A 26,790-nucleotide genomic window follows, 5' to 3' on the forward strand; every position below is an offset into this window, starting at 1 on the left:
GCTTTTTTTCTTTTTTTTTTCCTTCCTGTTTTAGGTTATTTTTTTCTAGTTAACATGTCTTTTATCCCCCACTCCCCACCCCATGCATATTATTGATACAAATACCATGTTGGCCCAGCTTCTGCAGGAGGTAATGACTCTGCTAATCAAATGCAGAACTTTATCATCATTAGGGTCTTAAATTTATAATGAAAATTATCAAAAGGGCTTCATGCTTATTATCTGAATTTACCCTACCCCTCTCCAACAAAAAATAACAAAATGAACTTCTGTTCTTAGTGACTCTCTTTCAGCTTATAAATGATCCTTAATTTCCTTGTAAAAGACAGGAAATAGATAGTTTCCTCTGCAAAATATCAATACTCTGAGTTAATACTCTAAGATACTCTTAATACTCTAAGATACTCTTAGAGTCACATACCCTTAGGCCAGTGGTGTTTATCCTATTTCCAAGGGATCATGAGAGAAACAGCATTCAGTTTGCCAGCTCTTGAATCCTTTATAACTGTAAAGGATTGTTGTTGAAAGTAACCCAAACCCACATCTCTCATTCTCTGTGTATGATTTGCCAGTTGGTCCATGTGGTTAATACTAAGGAGCTTTTCACTCACATCTAACTTTCAAAGGTTACACACAGACACACACACTCTCTCTCTCTCTCAATAAATGTATTCATCTTTTTAAGTTGACTTCAGTGTCTAATTCTGCCAAAATAATGGGTTTCATCTAAGCCCCACATTTTAAAGAAGACCCACATAGCAGATTGAAAAAAAAAATTTATTAAATACTTTCCGTGTACATTGGTAAGCATTTTAGACTGGTTATATAAATTAGACATGGTCAGCAATAAATATGTTTAAATGTGATCAATATCCAAGTACATATTTAAGTAAAGTTTTTGGTTTAGTTGCATTTTAATTCTCTTAGATTTCTTTTTTTTTTTTTAAAGTGCTATTTTTGAAATGATTCTTTATAACCACATTTGATAATTAAGTGGAAACTAAAATAATAATACAACTTTAGATGGTCTCTGGGAAATAATGCATTTAATTTTCTCCACAAGGGGGGAAGATTAGCATAAAATATCAAGAAATATTGAGATATAGAACTGTTCAAAGGGGGAGGCAGGTCACCTGCCCACCTTCTCTAGTAAGCATCCACAGGCCACAGTGATGATTTGCCCATGGGGTTACCCATTGCCCATTTAGGGGGAACCTATTAAACAATGTGATAATCTACTAGCTACCTTGCTTATCAGCAGGTCTCCAGACCATCACCCAAGGCATAAAAGGTAGAGGGAATCTCGATTATAAAATCTGGCATTTTCTTGTCTTCCTCAGGGAGTGCAGGCACCCCAGTAATGTTTAACAAAAATGGGGATGCTCCTGGGCGTTACGACATCTTTCAGTACCAGACCACAAACACCACCAACCCTGGTTACCGCCTGATTGGGCAGTGGACAGATGAACTTCAGCTCAATGTGAGTACTACTTATCCCTCTTCCTTTGCTCATGTGATGAATGGACAGACTTTTAATGTGCTCAGTCTGGCTAACATTCTTGTTTTTATGTTTGTGTGGTTATATATGTGGGCATGCATCCTGTTAAAATCATCTGCAGGGATTGATAATCCATAATAATGTAAGAGTGATGGTGATGATGATTAGGATGATAAAAGTGTGCTTTGAATTTGTACTGGGTATTATACTCAGCTCTTACAGGAATGATCTCATTTAGCCTGAGGCTTGAATTGCTTAGCAAACAAGTTCCGTGCTAATACTTTAAAAGATCCTTCTCTTGGTCAGATTTTCTTTCTTCTTTTCTTCTTCATATGGTGATGTATTTTTTTCATTTAGAGCATTTTAGTGAGTCACTTTGGATTTTACTGAGATTCTCTGAGTAATTGCAATGTTAACATCCATAAGCTCTTCCTCTTCTGGTCAAACATGACCTTGAGTAAGCGGCCACTTCCTTGTGCAGTTAGGTCAAAGTGCACCTGCCAGAGACCATCAGTTGGTCATCTGTAGTCAGACACAGTTAGGTTTATTTAACTTTAAATTGCATGAAGTTTGCTCCTGCCAGCAAAACCTCTTCATGATGAAGGAGTTTCGATGTCATTTATTATATGTTTGGGGCTGAGGTGGGTGATTTTTAGGAGGTTTAGGGAAATGACTAGTTTGGGTTTGGGCCCTCTTAGGAAATAGACACAAGTTGATAATAGTACACCTTCGTGATTTTTGTGTAGGGGATGGGGAGATAAAGGCTAAGCAAGAGATGTCACTTAAAAGAGAAATAATAGGCACTTTGGAGAACTGAAGAAGGGAGAAGTTATATTTGTGGTTGCAGAGTATCCTTCTTTCTTTCTAGTTTCAGAACCAGTTATGGAGTGGCCTTGTTTTTGTCTTGTTCCACCACAGTCATTGAGTGGCTTTGTCTGATTATCATTTATACTCTGCAGAAGTTGTTGAGGTTCTGTTTGGAATGGGCCCGCCTCCATAATACCTAACAGCTTTCTTGCCATTTAAATTTTTTTTTTTTCATTTCTTAATATTTTAGGTTCAACATTTATTGGTGTGCTTCTCATAATATTTACAATGTCCTACTTAAAATTACTATTTATTCAAATAAATCTACCAATCTTCACAGACAGTAAAGAACACAAACTATGGTCCATTTACCCTGGCTGAGCCAAACGCAGCTGGAGTTCAGCAACTCATGTATCCCATGATTTTCCTCCTTTCCTGAAAGGATTCTTAAACAGGTCATGCCCCAGTCTGGTGCTTGGGGTCCTGGAACCCAGTGCAGCAGAAGTTGGAGAAGTAAGGACATTGTGGGGCCTCTGTGCTCAGGTGTACTTGAGAGGGTTATGCTTCAAGAGGTTCTGCAGCAGGTCCCTTCTTGCAGTGGCGTGGTGGGTGGCTATGCTGGGCAAGACTTATAAATTGGGTAGAACTTCCCAACTTCATAAATATTATAGTATATACAAATACATGATTTTCTTTGGTCCAGCAGGTTCCTGAATTATTCTGGTTTCTTCAGAGACATGGGACCAATGGAGTAGATGATAGGTAGTTAGATTATATGAAAATGGCTCATTCAGCTATGAGGGATGAGGAGTCCCAAAAATGTCTAATTTGCAAGCCAGAGGCCCAGGAGAGTTAATGGTGTAAGTTCTAGTCTGAATGTAAAGGAAGGGGAAGACTGATATTCCAATGTAAAGATAGGCTGAGAGGATTCTTTCTGACTCAGCCTTTTTGTTGCATTTCAGCATTCAAGTTTGTTGAGGCCTACTCACATTAGGGAGGGCAATGTGTTTTACCCACTATACCAGTTTAAATATTCATCTCACTCAGAAACATCCTTACAGACACACCTAAAATACTGCTTAATCAAATGGTTGGGTACCCCATGTACATAAAATGAATGATCACAGGCCCTATCTCAGAAAATTCCTTCTTATATCTCTTACAAAGCCAGGTATTATGTTGTTAGCTTTTATCAAATCATACCTTTAGAAGGCACTTTGGAAATTATTGAGAGAAGGGTTTCTGGAGAGTGGAATACAGAGTTAATGTCATAGGGTGGGGGTTTGGAGTCATAGTTCCTAAGAGAGGATTTTTCATAAGTGGGGGGTGGTATGGGGGGTTGAGGAGGCCACCAGAGGCCAGTTACCTCATTTGCACATTGCTTTGGCCTAGCTCTCTTAATACCTGTCCAGTTCTCCCTCTCCTGAGATCTCCCATCCAAGTGAGTTCACACAATGATCGGGTCCAAAGAATTGTGATCCGGCATCCGAGAATGGATGGAACCAACCAGCCAGTGCAAGCCATGCCTGGGATAAGAGCTGAGTACTAGAAGCAAAGTAAAAGCTAAAGTTATGCTGAACTTAAAGCATACTAAACTTGTGAGCAAAAAGAGAACATGAAAGCAGAGCAAGCACATAAACAAAATTCAGCTGGTAATCTCAAGGGGTAGTAATCAGAAGCAGAATCAAAGTAGCATAACCTGGCTGACATAGCCAAAGTATGTTTTGAATGGGTGTTGCCTGTGGGATACAAAGATGGATCAGCCTGAACTAAAGGTAGAGAATCAAAGTCTGTACTATGCATGTGAACTTCTCAGCACTTATTATAAGACCCACAAGATTATATAGGTGCATTTACCTTTGCTAGCATAACCCCTGTACCGGTGTTAAATTCCTGGTGTGTGTAGTTTGTCCATACAAAAGAATCCCAACCATGCTTCGCCAACTCCAGATATTACCTAGGAAATTCTTAAGCCCACAATTTTTAAGAACCAACATCAACAAGAATTTTATTTTTCTTTATTTGGTGTGTATTTTGTCCTTCATAAAAATTACATTTGATTAGTCATTTAACAGGTTTTTGTTTGTTTCTTTCTAATGCATCTGTGATGTGATAAGCATCTTGGGAGGCAACGGGTACACAGTGGGGGAGGAAAACAAACATGGTCCCTATTCTCACAAAATTGGTGGTCTTGGATTGGAGGTGCATGAGACACAAGTAAACAGATGTATATATGGAGATTTGAAAGTGTGAGAAGAAGCATAAACCAGGGAGAGTAATGGAGGTGAAGAGAGTTTTCCCAGATGAGAAGCCAGCAGTGTGAGAAATAGGAAAGATCCACCAAGCAGGTCAGGAGGCTGCTGTGGCAATGGCATGACTAAGCGAGAGGGGAGAGAGAGGTGGTAGGAGGGGTCAGAACCATTGCTAAGACACATAGCTTGAAGACCCTTGCAGGCTATGCTAAAGCATTTTTAAATTTTACTCAGAGTGAATTTAAAAGTCATTGAGAACTGTTAAGCAGGAGAGTGACTGGATCAAATTTAGGAATAATTAATTTGTCTACTAAGAAGGTAATGAATTGGAAGGGGCAAGAGTGGGAGAGGAAGACCAACTGAGAGTTGATTTTAGCGGTCAAGTGAAATAGGATGGTTAATGAAGGGGGTTCTCAAACCTCAGCAGGTAACAGGATCATCCAGAGCATTTGTGAAAGCACAGATTGCTATTCCATGCACCCCCACCCCCCTGCTGGCCAGAGTTTCTAATTCATGTGGTGTCTGTCTTGACCACCTAGAGAGCCCCCAGATGTGGGGCAGCAGTGCAGTGGAAGCCGGTGGTACCTGTGGGGAAAGGATTTATCCAAGGCAGAGCAAAGGAGATAGAAATTTATGGAATACCCCGCAAGGGAGCCATGGGAAGGATAGCAAAGGAGAAACTGTCTGCAATGGGGCAGTAGGTGGGGCTGTTTTAAAGGGGGGAGGTGAGGAGGTATGGGGACTTCGGGAACTGTGCCTGGTGGTAAACAGTCCATTGGTCAGTGAGCGCCTATGGATATCTTGAGGGGGATCTCCTGATGAGCCTGTCTGTATTCAGCCAAGGGGTCTCACACAGGCCCTTTTGCCTTGATCAAATTTTCATTGCTCAAGCCTGTTGCCTGAAAGCAGCCTCTGTGACTCACAGGGTCTCAGAGTGGAAGGAGGCTCAAATATCTGCCTTTCTAAGAGCCTCTGTGTAATGCTGATGGCACTTTGAGGTCACTGGCTTAGAGAGTGTGTTGATAATAGTGTTGTAATGAAGTCAGTAGAAACACATGCGTGGATAACACATAAAATACACGTGTGTGTATATATTTACGTGTGTGTGTGTGTGTCTGTATAAATATTCTTCCTCTTAGACATATGTATCTTAGAGGAAGAATAGTAAAATTTAGTGATGGATTCAGTGCTGGGGTTGAAGGAAAAATAAAAGTCAAAAGTGAACACCATGTTTATAGCTTGAGAGGCTGTGAAGATGATAGTCACATAAGATTAGGAAGGCTACTCAGAGTGGGTGGGAAAGGGGGGTAAAACTGAGAATCCTGAGTTAGTGCTCTTAAATGTTTGAGAGCCAAAATGAACTGGATAGAAATCTGAAGCTCAGAAAACAGTTTTGGTCTATAGTTCTTAAAAAACAAAACAACCCACCAAATCCAGTTCGTCATTAACCTATAAATAACATTTAAAGCCATTAAAGAAAGAGAAAAGAGAATAGCCAAGAACCCAAGGTCTTGAAAACCTCATAGGAAATGGTACAGGTCCTTTCCAACTACTCCAAATATTACACAACTTGAAATACTCTGTTTCATGAGCCCAGAAAGTTAGGACAAACACACACTTTGGTTTTATGTTTGTTACTGGAAGCTGATCAGGGAGCTATAGCATTAGGTGGGAACATTTTTCATTCTACTTTTTCATGCTGAAAGTGCTGTGTTATATAAAGAGCAGACAAGACACCTGAATTCTCGCATGGACCCAGTAGCATTTGCTTGGTCCTACATGCAACCTGAAGGTATGGATGACTGAGCCAGGGTGTTCAAAATGGTGAGAGGCTGGGTTAATTCAGTTTAGGATGGCTGCTAGAATAACTGGCTTTGATAGGCTGTCAGCCTGTTGACGCCTTTTATGAGATTCTTAGGATATCAGTAAATTGACAAAAGAGGGGGGAAGTAGAGTATCCAGAGGGGACTCCTGCACCCTATCCTGGACAGCCAGAGCTAGGTTCAGGTGCTTACCAATGGTTGATATCTTACCCAGCACCACTCTGTCCATAAGGTTCCTTTTGTTATAATTACTCTCAGTTAAAAATTCTATTAAGAGTGTAATTCAGGCAAACTTAGTTTCATAGGTTTGCTTTCTTGCAGTCAACAGAACAAAACAAAGCATTTCAAGTGACAAGTTCTCATTTACAACGACTCAGGGGGTATTCTTGCAATCCCCAGTTAGAGCTAATCTCTAGCAAATGAAATTTTCACAAGTGCTGTTTCTGTGGTCAGTGATTGCAAATGAGTTTCTGAGCCAAGAAATCAGAGTTTTAAGAATCCAGTCTATCGACCAGACAGCTCTGCTGTTCTTTATCTGAACTTTAGGTGCCTAAGAGTGTGCTGCCCATTAGGGAATGCCATCGTGCATCCTTACTACCTGTTGGATAGGCCCAGGGGTCTGTCTGCTCTGTGGGCTAAGAGATGAGCACATGATTTGCTACTAGGATATTTCTGCATGAACAAGAATTCATCAGAAGGAAATCTTAAGGAGCAAAGCTGTTCACTCTCCCCATTGCAACCTCCATGGAAATAATCCTGACTTATTTTCTCAGGCTTGTATTCTACTATACAGAGATTCCATAAAACATTATGCCTAGCAGAAAAGCAGGAAAAGGGATAATGAAACAAAGAGACATCCGCAGTGTGTCAGAAAGGATGACAGCTAATGGAGATGCTAGAATAAGGAGGAACTGGCCCTGTACCTGGTGTTCATGAACTAGGATAAGGGGTCTATAATGAATATATTGCATCTAAAAGGCTTAGATATAGTATAATTTAATTTTTGTAGTTACATTCGATTTATATTTGAGTTGGACTTGAAGGATAAATAGTGTTCCCAGGATGGAGAAGAAAAAAACACGTTTTAAAATGCATAATGCAATATCATTTGAAAATTGGCATCAGGGACTATGTCAGGAGAAAGGAAAAAATGAAATGTAGATGTTTTAAAAAATTTGAAATGTATGATGTGAAGTAAACTCTATGTTTATTATGTGTATGAGAAATGAAGGTGACTTTTGTCATCTTTCATTTATTTACAATTAGTAGGAAATTAGATGTGCCCCCCAAATGTTAAATTTTCAAATACCTGAAATTATTTCAAATACCAAAATGCTAATTAGAGTGTCAAAACAACAAGCATTCTTAGTAGGCATCTCCCTACAGGGAATTGCACTCATTTTACAGAAAAGGCTACGAATGAATATTACTTAACCTTTTCTGGATCCTCAATCATCTGTCATCCTGTAAAATAGTACAACTTTGAGATCTTGTGAGGTATGTGAGCCTCATTAGCTTTTTAAGTGATTTGTTCACTGTTGAACTTAGTTTTCACATAGAGACTAAAAGCTCCTGGAAGGTAGAACCCAAAATTAAGTCATTGTTTTTCATATTTACTAACAAGTACCTGGCAAACGGTAGGCATTTGGGGTTTTGTTTGTTTGTTTGTTTGTTTGTTTTTAATTAAGTAATTAATTTTCAACATAACAGTATTCATTGTTTTTGTACCACACGCAGTGCTCCATGCAATCTGTGCCCTCTCCAATACCCACCACCTGGTTCCCCCAACCTCCCACCCCACCCCACCCCCGACACTTCAAACCCCTCAGATTGTTTTTCAGAGTCCATAGTCTCTAATGGTTCACCTCCCCTTCTAATTTCCCCCAACTCCCTTCTCCTCACTAACTCCCCTTGTCCTCCATGCTATTTGTTATGCTCCACAAATAAGTGAAAACATATGATAATTGACTCTCTCTGCTTGACTTATTTCACTCAGCATAATCTCTTCCAGTCCCGTCCATGTTGCTACAAAAGTTGGGTATTCATCCTTTCTGATGGAGGCATAATACTCCATAGTGTATATGGACCACATCTTCCTTATCCATTCGTCTGTTGAAGGGCATCTTGGTTCTTTCTACAGTTTGGCGACTGTGCCCATTGCTGCTATAAACATTGGGGTACAGATGGCCCTTCTTTTCACTCCATCTGTATCTTTGGGGTAAATACCCAGTAGTGCAATGGCAGGGTTGTAGGGAAGCTCTATTTTTTTTTTTTTTTTTTTTAAAAGATTTTATTTATTTATTTGACAGAGAGAGATCACAAGTAGGCAGAGAGGCAGGCAGAGAGAGAGGAGGAAGCAGGCTCCCCACTGAGCAGAGAGCCTGATGCGGGACCCGATCCCAGGACCCTGAGATCATGACCTGAGCCGAAGGCAGCGGCTTAACCCACTGAGCCACCCAGGCGCCCGGGAAGCTCTATTTTTAATTTCTTGAGGAATCTTCACACTGTTCTCCAAAGTGGCTGCACCAACTTGCATTTCCACCAACAGTAGAAGAGGGTTCCCCTTTCTCCACATCCCCTCCAACACATGTTGTTTCCTGTCTTGCTAATTTTGGCCATTCTAACTTGTGTAAGGTGACATCTCAATGTGGTTTTAATTTGAATCTCCCTGATGGCTAGTGATGATGAACATTTTTTCATGTGTCTGATAGCCATTTGTATGTCTTCATTGGAGAAGTGTCTGTTCATATATTCTGCCCATTTTTTGATATGATTACCTGTTTTGTGTGTGTTGAGTTTGAGGAGTTCTTTATAGATCCTGGATATCAACTTTTTGTCTGTACTGTCATTTGCAAATATCTTCTCCCATTCCGTGGGTTGCCTCTTTGTTTTCTTGACTGTTTCCTTTGCTGTGCAGAAGCTTTTAATTTTGATGAAGTCCCAAAAGCTTATTCTCACTTTTGTTTCCTTTGCCTTTGGAGACATATCTTGAAAAAATTTGCTGTGGCTGATATCAAAGAGATTACCGCCTATGTTCTCCTCTATGATTCTGATGGATTCCTGTCTCACGTTGAGGTCTTTTATCCATTTTGAGTTTATCTTTGTGTACAGTGTAAGAGAATGGTCAAGTTTCATTCTTCTACATATAGCTGTCCAGTTTTCCCAGCACCATTTATTGAAGAGCCTGTCTTTTTTCCACTGTATATTTTTTCCTGTTTGTCGAAGATTATTTGACCATAGAGTTGAGCGTCCATATCTGGGCTCTCTTCTCTGTTCCACTGGTCTATGTGTCTGTTTTTATGCCAGTACCATGTTGTCTTGGTGATCACAGCTTTGTAGTAAAACTTGAAATCAGGTAACGCGATGCCCCCAGTTTAATTTTTGTTTTTCAACATTTCCTTAGTGATTCGGGAGTCTCTTCTGATTCCATACAAATTTTTGGATTATTTGCTCCAGCTCTTTGAAAAATACTGGTGGAATTTTGATTGGAATGGCATTAAAAGTATAGATTGCTCTAGGCAGTATAGACATTTTAACAATGTTTATTCTTCTGATCCAAGAGCATGGAATGGTTTTCCATCTTTTTGTGTCTTCTTCAATTTCTTTCATGAGTGTTCTGTAGTTCCTTGAGTACAGATCCTTTACCTCTTTGGTTAGGTTTATTCCCAGGTATCTTATGGGTCTTGGTGCTATAGTAAATGGAATCGATTCTCTAATTTCCCTTTCTGTATTTTCATTGTTAGTGTATAAGAAAGGCACTGATTTCTGTACATTGACTTTGTATCCTCCCACGTTGCTGAATTGCTGTATGAGTTCTAGTAGTTTGGGGGTGGAGTCTTTTGGATTTTCCATATAAAGAATCATGTCATCTGTGAAGAGAGAGAGTTTGACTTCTTCATTGTCAATTTGGATACCTTTTATTTCTCTTTGTTGTCTGATTGCTGAAGAAGATCCTGCATCCCCAGGGACCGCAAGTGGGAACCTGCTCTGCCAGCGGCCAAGGGGGAATTTATATAGGCTCTGCAACACCTACAAAAGAGTAGACTGAGGCTTCTCTCTGAGAGGGAGGTCCGGATGCAGTTTGCTTTCCTCTAAACCTACAAAAACCATCAAAAGTGGGCAAGGCGAGAGAAAAAAAAAAAGTGAACAACATAAAAACCTCCAGAGAACAAAAGCCTAAAAAAAACGGTTTCCTCAGAGCCCACCCCCTTGAGGGGGGCGGGAGGACTTAACTCAGGGAACATCATTGACTAAAAACCCATGTGGCAGGCCCCTCCCTGAGAAAACCAACCAGGAAAGAAAAAAAAAAAAAAAAAGACTACAAGAGAACAACCACCACTACTTCATAGGACAACTTTTATTTTTAATTCGTTCCCACTATTCTGGCTCATTTTTTTTTAATATAATAATTTTTTAACCTATTTACCATCACAGTGAGCTGTCCAGTACATCAAATTCCATAATAACCTTCTAACCTGAACTTTTTGATACATACACCTGTGTTTTTCTTTTGGGGTTTTTGTTAATATATGAAACCATTTAAAGGGAAAATGAACACTTTTTAATCACAGACATGACCTACAGCAAGCAACCATACTTCCTCTCTTTGGGAGGAGCCCCAGGTTTCCTTTTAGCCATACGGTTTGCTCTGGAGGATTCCCAAGACCGGGGGTGAGATCTGATTCTTTTTAAGCCAATTGCCAGGACCTTAGTAATGGGGTTTATGTCGAACTAAGCCATCCAATAGAAAGAATCACTAATCTGTCAGTACCAAGGGGTACGTGGGGTAATCTGAGGTACCAAGAAGCTCCTGTCCAATGGGTGTGACCCTTCAGAGCCACAGGGAGCCATTTGGAGGCCATGGAGTTCCAGGGAAGTGGAGTCGAAACTTGGAGAGAAAAACTAGGTCCAGCTCACTGCCTTTGAGCACTAGGAAACCCCTGCTAGAAACCACTTATAATGGTGTCTGGATTCTTCCATTATCAATAAATCAAAGGAACTTAAGTATGATACTTATTTATTGCAATATCATTCACTGTAGCCGTCAAAATTTTTAAAAATAATTTTTCTTAATATGCCCAGATCAGAAAAGAAAAAGCACCTACCCTCACTAAGCAGCATTATTTCCACATTTCATTAAATTGAAATGATCAAAATGTAATTTTTAAATGTTAAGATTTTGTTAAATATTGAGTCTTCCACAGCACTTAGAAGTTTGGCTCTCAGAGGCATCTGAAGACATAAAAAGTACAGTTGATTGCAGAAATCATTGTTTAATGAAATTACATATGCCACAATCAATACTTACTTACACCTGCCTATAAAACTACTAATCATGCTATTGTTCATAATTGCAACAGTAAAAATATTTCAAAAATCTAATCATACTGATAATTTAGAGTATTGCCTGAGATGTGGGATAATGGATAGCCATACTCACAGCAGTGTTGACAAGGGAAAAAATATATGTAATTTGTCAAAACTTAGAACTTCTTCAGTTTCAATTTATGGTCTTCTTTTATAGAATCACCTTAGTGCTCATCATAATTAATAGCACTTCTTTTACAATTTTTTGTTTTCTTGTTAAGACTGTAGGTTTCAAAGCAGACCTAATTAAATGGACCTGAGTCTCTGCTCTACTACTCAATAGCTGCAAAGCAGGATTACAGTAGCACAAATAGCTTAAGGTTATTGTTAGAATTAAATGTAGTGATATATGGAGTATACTTAAAACCATGCCTGGCACAAAGTAAATATTCAGCTAATGTTAGCCATAACAGCAACAATAATTTAATATCTATAGTTTATAACATCATCTGTAACTGCTCAAAATGTCACTTTCTAGTGTTTAGCTACACTATTTTTTATACCCTAGTACATAATGCTTAGCTTATAAAAATGGCTTGTTCTATATTAACTAGATGAGGAGATGAACAGACCATTGAATTATACCATAAATTACCTAGGAGTAAGGATTTTTCATTTTTAATGTAGAATTTCCAGTGTCTGTTAGATGAATGAATTTATCAATTTATCCAGAGTTCAACCCTAGTCAGAAATTCTGTGTGATTTAGAGATCTATTCAAGAACTTGATTCACCAGACAGATGCCAGGTTCCATTTTATAAGTGGTATACAGTCTTGTTAAAATTGCAAAGATAGACTGTTTTGGTCTCTTTGGAAAATGGGGGATGGGAGATGGTTTTATTTTGTTTCCATTGATTTTTCATTTTATAAACCTACCTGTTGCTATTGAGAACAGTGAGATTGTGGACCTGAGAAATCAAGTGGGAGAGTCATTGGCTACTTTTGTGTTGGTGAAAGTAACTTAAAAATCAAGCCATTGAAGTTGGTTCCATCTGCCACCTGCTTCTCTACCCTCTAAGGGTAGAGTGATGGAGCCAAAGAGCAGAGGATTTGGGATCTGAAGGTCTAGTTTATAATCATGCTCTTTGCAGTCCCTAGATCTATGAACCAGGACAAGGGAAGCTTCCCTGAAAAGATGACATTTCACCTGAAACCAAAGCAACAAGAGTTCTTTGCATTTGTTAGCATTTCTGAAACTGACAGTAACTACTGTTTTCCAGTTGTCAGCCAGCTTGAGACAAGAAGTCGCAAACTGAATACAGACAGCAGATAGTTTTAGGAAGTTACTGATTTGGCAGTATTTTAGAAATCAAGAAATTTCATAAGAAAAACTATGTTTTGGGCTGTTCTTTTAAAAATCAGAAAACCTGGCAATAACAGATCTTTATCCCATGCTGTAACGGGTGTCTGGACCTAAGCAGCTGCTTCCCACTGAGCAAGGTGTATATTCTCCCAGGTTTCCCCAGAACCCACCACTACCTTACTGCCATCAGCAGTGTGTTTCATTCACCCAATCTATATTTAGAATACATTCTAATTTATTTCCACTAATTTCGTTTGAGCATATGCTGGACGTTTTTCTCTGGAAATTTAAAAATCAACAATAATATATCGATACTATCAATGACCCAAAACACCTATTAATATGTAAAAACACTTTATTTAAAGGCTCAGGAAATATAGCCTGCAAGAGAAGGCTGCCTTAGTAAAGACAGTGCTTTTGTTCAGAAATATGTATTTGTACATATTCTGAAACATTGAAAATAGAAGAAATGGGTGCCTGGGTGGCTCAGTGAGTTAAGCCTCTGCCTTCAGCTCAGGTCATGATCTCAGGGTCCTGGGATTGAACCCCACATCGGGCTTTCTGCTTAGCAGGGAGCCTGCTTCCCCATCTCTCTGCCTGCCTCTCTGCCTACTTGTGATCTCTCTCTCTGTCAAATAAATAAATAAAATCTTAAAAAAAAAAAAAGAAAAGAAAATGGAAGAAATGGTTCACTCTTTTGTTGTCAGCATTTTTTTCTAGTAGTCAGTGGTGTATAACTGTGTTCAGTCTATGAACGTTTGGAAGATTAATAGTATTTATAATTATCCTTATGGCTCCACAAACATTTAAATAGAGAACTCTAAACCCCATTTTTTTTTCTGTTTGGCATTATAGGCATTCATGCAAATCACTCATGTTTATGAACATACAACTATGTTCTATGGGGAAATTGTCAGATTTCATTAGTATGTGCATTGTGAACTCAGGCATAATACACAGGCAAGAAGGAGTAATCAGGACAAGTAGAGAAGGTTCAACTGTTATAACAGGAGCTCTTAGCAATTGCCACCAATCCAAAATTACAAAAAGGAAAGAGCTGAGTTTATGTACCCTCTGCCCAACTTTTCACCCTATGAAACCAAAAAAATCTAGAATGACCTGATTATTTTAAAATTAAAATATAAGAATTAGATATGAAGGGTTTTCAAATAAATGGGAGATAGTCTTATAAAGGGAGGTGGCGTCAGAAGGTCTGAGCTGGAGTCCTGCCTTTGTCACTTACTGCTTAAACAAATCATTTAACATCCCTGAACCACAGTTCCCTTATGTATTTAAAATAAAGTGAAGTTGGGCGCCTGGGTGGCTCAGTGGGTTAAGCCACTGCCTTCGGCTCAGGTCATGATCTCAGGGTCCTGGGATCGAGTCCCGCATCGGGCTCTCTGCTTAGCAGGGAGCCTGCTTCCTTCTCTCTCTCTCTCTCTGCCTGCCTCTCAGTGTACTTGTAATTTCTCTCTGTCAAATAAATAAATAAAATCTTTAAAAAAAAAAAATAAAATAAAATAAAGTGAAGTCAAGCAAAACAGCTACTTCACAAGAACACTTTGAGAATAAATTTCAATAATTTTCCTGATAGAAGAAAGCCTACGACATTTGTGGTTGTGTTTCTTGCATTAGTTTTCTTATCAGTGCCCAAAATAATAATCAGGAATTTAGTGGCTGAAAACAACACAAATGAATCCTCTTAGAGGTCAGAAGTCAATGTGGGTCTCACTGGCCTAAAATCACCATGTCACCAGCACTGTGTTTCTTTCTGGTGGCTCTAGGTGGTAATGTGTTAACTGCTCACTCATGTTGTTGGCAGCCATTCGGGTCTTTGTGGCGTGGGACTGGGGTCTCTTTCTTGGCCAGCAGCTGTGGGTCAATCCCATCTTCTAGAGACTATCTTGATGTAGTGTGTGACCCCCCTCCTTCCTCCAAGCCTGCCATGGCAGGTCAAGCCTTCCTCATGCCTCTGGTCTCTCCTGCCTTCTCTTTCATAGTTGAATCTCTTTCAATAACCCTTGTGTCTTCCTTTCCACTTTGAAGGGCCAATGTGGGGCCCATCCTCATCATCCAGAATAATCTATTTTTAAGGTCTGGAGCTTTATTCCATCTATAAGAGCCCCTTTTGCCAGGTATTGGAACATATTCACGGGTTTAAGAAATTAGGTTGTGGAAATCTTGGGGTTGGGGTGGGGGCAGATTATGTTGCCTAACTACAGTTCTTTACTGCATAACTCTTTCTATGAGGCCTATAAAATCCATATTAAATTCCCATTATTCATCAGTAGAGAGTTAATATAGTTATGTTATAGAAGTTTTATGCAGTTCTGTATACTGAAGCAACTGTGGTGTCTAATTGAACTTATCTGTTTGACTGATAAATGTTCTAATCATATTTCTGGAAAAGTCTGGGCAAGAACCCTGAATTAATGAGAAGCAGACAGAATCCTCTTTAAGAAGGGAAGCAAAATCAAAGATTAACAGAAAGGATAAGTACAACAGGAGATTTAGCTCAGCTCCAGGAGGGAACTCTGTGACCACCAACTCTTTCTAAGACAGATAACATGGCCCAACCCGCTAAAATTAAGTGAAACTCCCAAAGGGGTAATGGGAAACTAGGTTTCATCTTATATTAACCCATTTTCTTTTTTCATTTGTCAGGGCATAATAATTTGACAGTACTACTGTTTCCCAATCATCCTACCCCAATTAATCTTTTAATTCCCATTCTTAATTTAGAAGATCAATTATTTTAACCTATTATTCCTATTTTGCACCCCCCCCCCACTTCCCAAGCACTTTGTTTTTGATTGCCTTAATTCTCTTTTATTGGCAAAACAGAAATGCAGAGAAAAAACAGTTCTTCAAAAAGATAAACATCAGGTTGCCATGTGAAATAGCAATTCCACTCCTAGGCATATATTTAACTCCAACTTTCTGTGGCTCATGAAAGGCCATGAAGCCATAGACTATAGTACCAGCTTGAAATGTGGGGTATTGACTGCCAGCTCCCTGACAGAGCACCGTCACAACCTGTTGATAAACCAAAGTTATATGTACCATTACTGCAGTAAAGGAGGACCCATTAAATAGAGTCTTCATAGCCAGGAGAGAAAACGCAAAGGCAGATCTTTCTACAGTTTGGCTGTCTGAACTAAGGCACTACTTGCAATTGGTGAGGCTTGATCAGAATTGAGCAAAGTATATGACATTACAGTTTCATGTTGGTGGACACAGCAAGGAGGGCTGGGGAGCATGTCTCTTTGAATAAGCAGTCATTTGATTGGAGGATTTGAGCAGGTAGAGTGATAAGTCCTCCTGAAAAAAGACAACTTCCCCTATGGCAATTTATTTTCCTTGAAATAGGGTGATCAAATCCTATATTGAAATAGATGGATTTTTAGGAAGTTCCTATAATAAACCACAAAAATATTTATAACTTTATCTTCCTGATCAAGCTTTTCTGGGATTATGAAACCATTGTTAGTATAGACAGTTGATGTGTCCTTGATCCTTGCATGCAAGAATTTCTAAAAAGAGGGACCAAGTTAGAATGTTTTCACCTTCAATAAGCCAGCTGGGTGCAGAGTCATCCTCAGTGGAGTTCTGGGACACCTAATAAGGGGTTGTTTTGTGGTATCAATTCTGCTCAGATACAGGGATAATTCTTGCCCAAATGTCATTGACCATGGTGGAAAGTCAAACTTGTCTGCTTTTTCCATTCTCTCCCAATCTTCAGAACCCAAATAGCATAGACACTGAGCTATATGCCATCCCAACCTACTCTACTTGCTTATGGAAGCCACCTCCATAACTGATGCTATTCAAGTCATCCTCTGTTTAAGTTAATGTCTGTGTCCTAAGTAGGGGCTCTAGTCTGGAAAAGTTCACTTTTCTGGTTGCTCCCCTGTAAACTCCCTCCACCCCACCCCCAGTGTACTCTCGCAAGCACTGCAATTCCTGGGGATACTTTGCTAAAGCCATCTTTCTTCCTAGCATTTTATGTAGCATCATATCTACAAATAGCATCTCCAAAAATTCTACAGTTCAGAGTAGCAAGCCCTCCCCACAAAAAATCTGAATGAGCAAAGACCCTGCCAGCCCTCATTGATGATGTGCATGTTTACAAATGTGTTTCCCATGCCTGGGAACAGGTTTCAGCTGGTCTTTCCACGGCTGCACAGATTATTTCCCATTGTTAAGAATAAAAGTGGCTTCAGTTGAGTTTTTGACCCCAGAGCTTACCCTCTTTCATTTGATTGATTGTGGAGCCCATGAGAAATCTCTGTCGCTTCTGGAAAATGAGATGTGGAGAGCCTGGGAGCCGTGGTCTTCCAGCTGTACGCTTTGTCCTCTTTCTTTGAGTTATCTTGCCTGCCACTCAGGCACAGTGCCCTGGCCAATAGGTGTTCATTCTTTACAACCTCTTCAACAAACACTCAACTATTCAGATGTGGGTGGTGCTTTTCAATTGCCCTACTTAATAATCCTCCTCAGTATGACAATGAGAAAGAGGTAACAAGCTCAGAACAAGGAAGACAGAAAAGATGCAGTAGAAAAATACAAAGAACTCCAAATTTCTCATAAATAACAAATGCATTCTTGATTTATTGTGTGGTGATACTGTAACACAGTCTTCACAATGACTGAATAGGACACTAGGGCCTTTATCTTAGCAGGGAACATGACGCCTGCCATTTGAAATCACGCTCTGAAAGCCAGCTTTAACACATTGATGGATATGCGTTGGAAAGGTAAGTGGCTCTTTGAAATTGCCCTGAAATCGTTTATGCTTCAGTAAGAAGCCAGCAGTGAAGTTGGTAAATAGTCAGTTACATGATTTGTGTGCATATTTCCCAATAGTTAATTTTTTCCATTAAAGGTATAGATCACCTTGACTATAAATGCCAGGTTACAGGATTCAATCAAGAGTGGTAGATTAGACTGTCAGGAGTCTGGCGAGAAGGGGTGGAACCAATAGCTCTTCTCTCTCATCACTGTTACTATTACAGAAATGAGTGTCATCGCCACTTGAAGTGACTGCCTATAATGAAAGGAAGCTTGAGGGGAAGACTAGCTGATTCCCTTTATAGTCATTAACTTGCAACATTGTTGGAAAACTGTTGAAGATTTCCTGGATGTCTTGTGTATGTCACTGTCAAGCCTCTTATTGGGCATATCCAGTATTGTAAAAGTTTTTTATAAAGGAGTATACAAGATTTAGGGACTCCTACTGAAATCAGCCTACTTTTGCTGGTCTTGGCTTTATGTTTAAATTTTCTTTTTAAAGATACCTAGAGCTAAAGTGACTGATGGGAATATTTTCAAATAGAATATACTACTGATTCCTCTGGGTGACCTTTCCTGAAAGAGATTTGTGTTACCTGCCTTATTTCCATTGCTGAAAAATGGAGAGGAATAGGTGAAATGAGCAGGTATGCTGGCAAAGGTCATTTATGAAGAGGCAACATGGCATAGAGTTAGCAAGAATGGACCATGGAAGCCCATGAAGGCTTAAACCTGAGCTTCGCCCCTTACTAGTACCACTATTTGCTTCATCTCACTTACCTTGCCTCACTCACCCTATCTGTAGGATGAGATTAATAAAGGAACTACTGCCAAGGGCTGTTGCAAGATCACCTACCTGAAAAGTGCTGATCATGGTGGCCGGTACATTCACTATTTGCTAAGACTACTATTGTTGTTGCAGCTTTTCTTAAAACCCAGTTTGACCTTGTCATTACTCTTTATCAGACCTGTACACCATCCTCTCCTTCCTCCAGAGTCAGGGTGGGCACTCCTCTCAGCTTCTGCCTTCTCCCAGGTAACCTCCCTGCTTACTCCTGTCACCCAGACCTCCCTGAAGTGTCCCAGATCTGTCACATTCTCTCTGACATTTCTGCATCTTACCAAGTCACTTGAAATGAACGCCATAGTCCACTACAGAACTGAAACACTGGTCCCTGAACATACTCCAACTTCCTTGGGAAGACCCTACATCAAGTATTTCCTCTTCCTTTTCCCCTCCAGATGGGACTATCCCTCTCCCTATGGCACCGTCCTTTCTCTAACCAAATTCACCAGCACAGTGTTAGGCACAGAATTGCTACTTAAGAATGAAATTATTAGCAGTAAAATATTGAAAACTTGGATCCCCTTCCTATCACCAACTTCCTTTTTGTTGGAGAGTTCTGCAATTGTGGTGTAAAGGGAAGAGTCATTATTGAAGCTGGCAGATGCACCTCTGGCCAAATTTCGTAAAATGCACTTGACAGAGCAAGATGCTCAGCTGCCCAGAGTAGTAAATCATCCAGACCCTTGGAGTTCAGCCTCATCCTGAGAGAGGGTGAAGAGGGCACAGGAAGTCTTCTGTAGACAGAGACTAAGAAAGCACTAATCATTCCTCTCCTACTCTTCCCAGCTCTGGGGTTTACTTTAGATATCTTACCTTTTTAACTCTCTACTTTCAGTTGCTTTCAGAATGAATAGACAGAGATTAGTTACTATCCATGATGGTTATTTTCAAAAAGGCATCCACAGGCATGTGGCCAGAGATAACAGATTCAGCTGTGTTAGGTAACTTCTTTAACAATGAACCCTCTGAGGACATGGCTTTGGGGCTATTATTAGTTGCCTCTCATTTTGGTTGTTTCATTCTGAGATGTGGATCTTTATTCCTTTTGTTTTCTTCTTCTTTGCTGTGATCACGACAAAGAAAAATCATCATGTGTTCCTTTTTTAAAATAAGTCTTTTGAGATCTAATTTGAATGCTTTTGCATCCCTTCTTCCAGCCATTTCTCATGGGATTGCTAATTTTCCTCCCTCTCCTATAATCTCTGTATCTTCCAATTAAAAAGTAAAATTACATACAAATATATTCAGAATCTTAATACATATCAATGTCTAATCTAGAGTGTGGTACAAAAGGGCATCTGATGTCCATTTGTAAAGTTGCCAAGTCTTTGTCTTTAATCATGACCCCTTGTTCCTTTCCCTTGGAAGATCGAGTTCAGGGTGTCAGAACAGATGACTTCATTAATGTGAAAAATGCAGCTTTCCAACTAGAAACATGGACTTGGCAGTCCTTTGTCTGTTGTGCTTGTTCTTCCCTTGTAGTCGCTTTCCTTTCCTCAGCTCACCGAACCTCACACTGACAGTGTCCTTCAGTAACCATGAATATGTATGCTTGGTCTTTCCCAAGCCAACTGGAGGGAGAGCTGGGGAATTACTGGCCTGTTGCAAGACCATATGTTTCTGCCATCATAGGTGGAAGTCTTCACAGCTAAGCACTGGGCTCTGTTTCATCAGCTTGTATGCTCTGGGGAATGTACTCACTGGGTAATTGCTCATGGCATTAAAAATTTATGTTGGCCAACATATCAATTAGACATTTATTTTTAAGCTGTGAGATGAATGGGGCACTTGAAAAGGAAGAGGAGAGAAAGAATGATGGATTTGAAAAGTAAATATCTTTGCTAGTGCTCTTCCTTCTTCCAAGAGGGTTTATTACAAATATTTAATAACCAGTAGGATCTGGGACCAACTAGTCAGTACAGTCACAGCACAGTCACCAGCTCTTGCTAGCCTAGAGTCCTGGAAACCCCTTACTATGCTATTCCATAAGTTTCTGGGTCATGGACAGTTTCAGGGTCTCACAGGGAAAGGCCAGGGATGTAGAGAAGCAGGAAACACCAGAGGAAGGGGTCAGTCCTACTCACCAAGATACGTGAAGGAATTTTAGTATTTTAACAACTCACAAGATTATTCCTGTGTATATGATTGCTCTTTAGTCCATCTTTGACCACCTTCCCCAGGCATGCAATTGCTTACTCATCTTTGCGGGTAGTTCAGATGTCACTGTCTCTGTAGAACCTTCCCTAATTTGCAATGGATTCCATGTCCCTAGAGTACTATTAACCATGATTTTAGAATACTTAAAGTCTTGGAGCACCTGGGAGGCTCACTGGGTTAAACCTCTGCCTTTGGCTCAGGCATGATCAGGGTCCTAGATCAAGCCCTGCATCGGACTCTCTGCTCAGCAGGGAGCCTGCTTCCCCCCCCCTCTCTGCCTGCATCTCTGCCTACTTGTGATTTCTCTCTCAAATAAATAAATAAATAATCTTTTGAATACTTAAAGTCTTATGCTAAGCACTGGAAGACAGTTATATCATAGAAGTGAAGAGTATGGCCTCAGGAGTGTAGTGAACTTCTCTGGCCTTAGTGTACACATGTGTAAAGTGAGGATATTTGTGTTGTCCTCATCTAAAACATTCCTCCAAAGGCAGATTATGAGACAAGGTTTTAGATCTCCACATTTGGGAGATGATCTTAGCAAACATGTAAGGGGGCAGGGGAATGAGGCAAGAAGAGGCCGGTATAGAGTGTGTTGACAGGTAAGTTATCATTGAGAGCATCTGCAGAGAAGTCTCACTGAGACTCTGAGTGAGTTTCCAGAATAGCTTCAGAATCATGGTAAGGAACTGCATGCTTCATAGATTGAGGGCTGTTCCTTGGGTGTTATCTCCCCAGTGCTTCCACCTAAAAATGGCCATTAAACACTCTTGGATAAGGCAACAAAGAATGTCAGGCCAGTGTGTTGGGAAGAAATCAGCACATACTGCAACTATCCACAAGGGACCCTCTGAAGTGGGCTACGTTGGTAAAAGTAGAGCACTGACATTTGCTCTAATTACCTTCTTCTCAGAGTATACAGAGGAGTGAGGTATAGAGAGGAATGAGCTCCATGTCTACCCCACTGGGCCTTCACAATAGAGATTTGATTAATAATAATGTAGATAACATTTTTGATCACCTATGGTTATTGTCTGCCAGTCACTATATACATGCTAACTTATTTAACTCTTACAGTTAACTAATGAGGGTATTTTTACTACCACTTTACATATGAGGAGCACAGGTTCCCCAACATTTGTCAGGGCTCCAAAGGTACTAAGGTACTAAGGGGGAGTGATAAACAAACCTGGGCAATCTAGCTTCACAGTCTCTGTGTCTAACCACTATGTCTGACTATGTGTTATTCCTCTCTATGAGTAAAAGGAAACAGAAAATGACTGCAAACATCTTTAGATTCACATACATGTTAACTAACTCTAACCCTTATCTTTACCTTTCCACTCAGGCCATTTATGTGACTACAGAAACAGACCTTTGGATAAAGGACTTAACACTTTGCTAAATTTAGACAAGACCCATTCGTTTGCTACACACAATCGGATTCTGTGCTTGTCAGACACAGAGGCCATCATTAGTCAAGAGCATTTATGAAGGTTTCTCTTGCACAGAGCTTTGTTCTCAGAGCTGCTAGGAGTTAGAGAGGAAGTGGGGGAGACAGTCTCATCCATCACTGAATCTAACCAGGTAGTACAAATGCCCAGGATTCCCTACCTAAGTGGCAGAAATGAAAACTAACCATGCAAAACTCGGCTAGGCCCCTTAAGGTAGCAGAGAGTTTCTTCTTCCTTGCCTGGATTGTGTTTTCCAAGTTCCAGCTGGTGAAAATGCAGAATTAGAGCAACATAATAAGGAAAAAAGTCACAGAGCGGGAAGGAGGGACCAACCTCTTCACTTACAGCAGGGAAAGTGGGTTATATATACATACCTCAAAGCAATTGGAACCAAATTGGGATTGGGTTTGGAGCTCTGTTAACAATGACTTAAGCGCTCAGAGATTGAACTTCAAAGTATGAAATAGGCCCCATAATATCCACTTTACCAGTGTGTTGGAAGGTTAACTAAAAAGCAAACTAGCAAAATGATGGTCCATAAATGTTATTTTTTCTTTCTTTGCTTGTACTCTGGGAACAGTAATTCATTGTGAGTATTGCAGACTTACAGCTAGTGGAGGATAGGAGATGTGAAATATACAGTTTAGAGCTGTGAGTTTCAAGCTTTGCCATACATTCCTATTACTGGAGTGAATGTTGAGATAGAGATTACCACAGGCCACCACCACCTCTGAAATTCTAATTCTGCTAAAACAAAATTGTTCAGCATTAGAGGTAATTCTGGTGTACTTGAAGAATGGAATGCATTTTGGAAAGACTGGCCCATTACCCATATTTACTAAGAGAGCCAAGATTGAGCTGCATTAAATTTAATAAAATGATCAATTAAATCCTTACCCATGCATTTACAACGTGCATTTAAAAAGGAGACATTTGAAAATGGCATTATGTTACAGTCCAGAATGGTTACCTAGATGGTAGCAGTGCAAAAGTGTGTGAATGAGTGGGCATCGTGTGGGCATCAGGGTACAGGATGAGTTAGTCTTTAGGCTTTTCAAAGCAAATTGAAATTCATTCTTTAATTTGATGCAAATGGTAGGCAGCTAGTAAGATAAACATGGAGTTGAATCTCAGATTTGTCCAGTAATGTCTATAAGGCTTTGAGCAACTTGCATGGCTCAATTTCCACAGTTGAGAAAGGGGGAATAATAGCCAACTAGCTAGATTGTTTCAAGGAAAAACGATAATTGTTATTACTATGTGTGATGGAGCCCTTTATGTATGTTATAATAACTTGGTAGAAAGAACCTGTCTCAGGGAGGCAAAAGGACTCATGTCTATTCATGTGGATATTGGATCTGCGCAGTGCCTCCCCGAGGTTCTTAGAGAATATGGAAGAAGTATTCTCCATCTCGCTGGGCTGAGCATCTAGCTGCACCATGTAAAAGCCCTGCTGTGAACTACAGAAAGCATTGAAGGTGTGAATGTACTTCAGAGGTCAAAGCATTTTGCTAATTAGAAATTAACATTTCACATCATGGCAGGCAAGTTGGGTCCTATAAACCCAGTGATTTTGATTAAATGTGTCTCAATCCCATAGCCAGTGCTCTAGACAAAGAATCTGTCACTTGATAGATTCATGTAAACTTGCATGTCCTGAAGAAAAATAGCCTCCTCATTTAACTGCAGATGGGAAGAAAAATGGATACATATGTACCTAGCTCCTTTTAATGTGCCAGCAATTTAGCTCTGCCTGTGAGAACTGGTGAAAGTCAATGAGGAGTCAGTCCCTAAGGTCCTGAAGGAAGATGTAGCCAAGATGGAGCAACATGGCTTTAGAAAGTCATGAAATGAGAGGCTGGAGTGATATAAAGGTGATGCTGTATCTACAAGCCAACTCTGAGGTCCAGATGTGAAAGACTCTCTACCAAGTTAGGTTAGCTGGATTCTTTTCTGGAAGAAAGTAGATCACAGAGGTTTTTGTAGAAATTTAAGGAAAGAAAGTGAGAGAATGAGCAGGACTTACTAATGAAAGGTTAAGCAGAAAGCTCTCAGAAGTATTCTAGAAAAAGGTTGAGGATGTGGTTCCTCTGATTCATGTGCTCTGTTGTGTCATGTGATGATTTTTTAAATAAGTGACATTAAGAGAATTATATGGTCCTTAGGGAGAGAAGGGGAAGAACAAACATACTTTTTGTCTCCCGTGTCACCCTTATTTACTTTTATCATCCATGATATTCCTAACAAACTTAAGAAGTGTGGTTCCCTGGGTGGCTCAGTTGGTTGAGTATCTGCCTCTGGCTCAGGGATCGAAACCCACATCAGGCTTGCTGCTCAGTGGGGAGCTGGCTTCTCTCTCTACCCCTTGCTCAGGCTCTCTCTCTTTCTCCTCTTTCTCTCAAATAAATAAATAAAAATAAAAATCCTTTTTTTAAAAAAGTGTGTGATTCTTGGACTTGCCCTTTTTCAAAAAGGGTATGAGCAAGAAGAACATGAGTAACTTGACTGTCTTCTAGCATATTCATCGATTCATCTAGTAGATAGGCACTGAGGGCTTATTGTATGCAAAATGTCTTTCTAAATACTGAGGATTCAGCCCTGGTCAAAAGGGTGTAGGTTTATGCTCATCTGGAACATGACAGGTGCAGAAGATGGCAATAAACCAATAATTAAAGAGATAGCCATAGGTGCTATGTGAGAAGAAAATAAGAAGAAAATCCCTGATGTGATACACAGGGATACTTTAAACTGGAAGGCAAAGGTCCTTTGTGGAGGTGACAGTCAAGTTGACATGGGAGTGACAAGCAGCCAGGGATACTAATCTGTGGACAGAATGGATTTGATAGATGAAACAGAAAGCAGCCAAGGAACAGAGAACTCAAGGAGAGAGAACACAAGTGTGTCCTAGAAACTGAAGGAGCCACTAGGATGGTAGAAGGTAAACAAGATTAGGGGACAGGTAATGAGGTCAGTGATAGGCAAGGGCCAGTGGATCTTGGATCTTGGGAAGAGCTTGGGTTTTCTTCAGAGTATCAGAAGTCATTTGAGGATTTTAATTAGGGAAGTGATACGGTCTGAGTTATATCTGTGGTTTGGAGACTGAGACTAAGTTGTAGGGGATAGGAACAGTAGGGAAGCTAGTTAGGCTTCTTGGTTTTATTATTCCAGGTTTAGAGGGACCATTTATTAAGTCTTTCAAATGGAAATTCCAAAGAATAAAAATAACTTTCAGCAATCCCAATCTTTCTGTAGATAAATAGATACAATATAAGCTTATATTGATATGTATATAAATTTTTGGATATATAAAAATGTATTATATTGGATTCTATATGAACTACAATATTAGGAATATTATCAGACACAAAATATACATTAAAGTCTGCTAGAAAGAAATATGCTAAAGAGGAAAGTAACCTTTTAAATAATTTATTTCATTAAAAGTAAAAAAAAGTAAAATACTGCTCTCACTAAATATTACTATTTAAGACACCATTAATATTTTAGTGAGAGTAATATAATTGAGTATACTTTATTATTTTGTTAAATGTGTTTTAACAAATGCTGATACTAAGATTCACAGATCTGGCTAAAAAATTAGTTTATTTCCTGATTTTTTTTTTTTTTTGAATAGTTAGTCACAAGTGAGAAAGTTCCCTCATAAGGGAACAAAATGTAAATATAAAATGAAAACTTATGGTAAGGTATGTTATTAACAACAGCAGAGCAATCTTTATTTCCAGTTGTCTTTCTGATGTTGTTCATTGTGCTTGTGTGGACTTTGTCAGACTTAATTGGATCAGAACTGTTTACACCCTTTAATGGCACTGAAGATGGAACAAGAGAATTGATAGCTCTGCCATTTTCTTAATGTTCACTGGCACCAGTGAACATTATTATTTTGGTTAATCCAAAGTTCTCTTAAATTCATTTGTCCATACTGTGAGGATTGCTTTACACTGGATAATATCAATACACTGTAAGTGGCAATCCCTGTGATAAGTGAAAATATGTCTCCTCCCGCTTCCAGAGCTGGAAGGATCATCGAGTGGAGACTACACACTCCAAAGCCCTGATTGTGCAGATGTATAAATTGGAGGCCCAGAGAGGGGCACAACTGTTATATCCTCCCCAACTTCCTTCATTCAACTGTGTGCCAGGCACTGTTCTTAGAACCAGGATGCACTTGGAACAAAACAAACAAAAAGTACTTGCAGTGTTAGTATGTTTGTATGATTTCCTTATAATTCTACTTTTCTGGTTTCTTATTTTTGAAAGACTTATTTGATTATTTTGAGAGAGAGAATGGGGGAAAGGGCAGAAGGATAGAATCTCAAGGATCTCAAACAGACTCCCCATTGAGTGCAGATCCTGACCTGGGGTTGGATCCCATGACTCATGACATCATGACCTGAGCCAAAAGTCAGATGCTCAACTGACTGAGCCACTAGAATACCCCTACTTTTCTGATTTCAATGTTGAGAAATTTATG

General features: G+C 39.7%; 1 protein-coding gene across 2 annotated transcripts in view; it reads left to right on the top strand.

Annotated features, from left to right (window-relative positions):
• GRM7 (glutamate metabotropic receptor 7) overlaps positions 1-26,790 on the top strand; it is an 891,796-nt gene that overhangs the window by 610,769 nt on the left and 254,237 nt on the right. For both annotated transcript variants that reach the window (XM_059161568.1, XM_059161569.1), the window contains exon 7: positions 1,341-1,480. In XM_059161568.1, the coding sequence (XP_059017551.1) occupies positions 1,341-1,480 (140 nt within the window). The remainder of the gene's footprint in view (positions 1-1,340; positions 1,481-26,790) is intronic.

This window comes from Mustela lutreola, chromosome 2, assembly GCF_030435805.1.
Source record: "Mustela lutreola isolate mMusLut2 chromosome 2, mMusLut2.pri, whole genome shotgun sequence".
NCBI lineage: Eukaryota > Metazoa > Chordata > Mammalia > Carnivora > Mustelidae > Mustela > Mustela lutreola.